This window comes from Lupinus angustifolius, unplaced genomic scaffold (assembly GCF_001865875.1).
Source record: "Lupinus angustifolius cultivar Tanjil unplaced genomic scaffold, LupAngTanjil_v1.0 Scaffold_261_34, whole genome shotgun sequence".
Taxonomy (NCBI): Eukaryota; Viridiplantae; Streptophyta; class Magnoliopsida; order Fabales; family Fabaceae; genus Lupinus; species Lupinus angustifolius.
In genome coordinates this window covers 474-1,122 of record NW_017727438.1, presented here as the reverse complement: position 1 = coordinate 1,122, position 649 = coordinate 474, and the positions used below count along the sequence as shown (strand labels likewise).

Sequence of the window (649 nt, the reverse complement as noted above, 5' to 3'; positions counted from 1 at the left end):
CTCAACCACAAAGGAGACTCGACAATAAAGGAAGTGGTGCGGAAAGAAATTGTGAAAATGTTAGAAGCTGGTATGATCTACCCCATTTCGGATAATAAATGGGTAAGTCCAGTTCAAGTGGTGCCAAAAAGAGGAGGGATGACGGTAACTCGAAATGTGAACAATGAACTGATTCCAACCATAGCTGTTACTAGTTGGAGATTTTGTATCGACTATCACAAACTTAGTGCCGCCAAAAGAATGGATCATCTTCCCTTGCCCTTCATGGATCAAATGCTGGAAAGATTAGCCGGAAGAGCCTTCTACTGTTTCCTGGATGGGTACTCTGGATACAATCAAATTGCTGTGGATCCATTGGACCAAGAAAAGACGGCATTTACATGTCCATTTGGTGTGTACGCATACAGAAAAATGCCTTTCGGACTATGTAATGCTCCTGCAAATTTTCAAAGATGCATGCTGGCTATCTTTGCTGATTTGGTGGAGAAATGCATCGAGGTCTTCATGGATGATTTTTCTGTGTTCGGAGAATCCTTTGAAACTTGCTTGACAAACTTGGAAACAATTTTGGAAAAATGCGAACAGACCAACTTGGTTCTAAATTGGGAAAAATGTCACTTCATGGTCACTGAAGGAATTGTACTCGGGT

General features: G+C 41.4%; 1 protein-coding gene across 1 annotated transcript; it reads left to right on the top strand.

Moving 5' to 3' along the window:
* Positions 1-57: 57 nt before the first annotated feature.
* Positions 58-372, top strand: LOC109340824 (RNA-directed DNA polymerase homolog; the record flags this gene model as incomplete). The annotated part of the gene is made up of 1 exon (XM_019578570.1): positions 58-372. A coding segment is annotated over exon 1 (315 nt), but the record flags the coding sequence as incomplete, so codon positions are not given.
* Between the last annotated feature and the right edge of the window lie 277 nt (positions 373-649).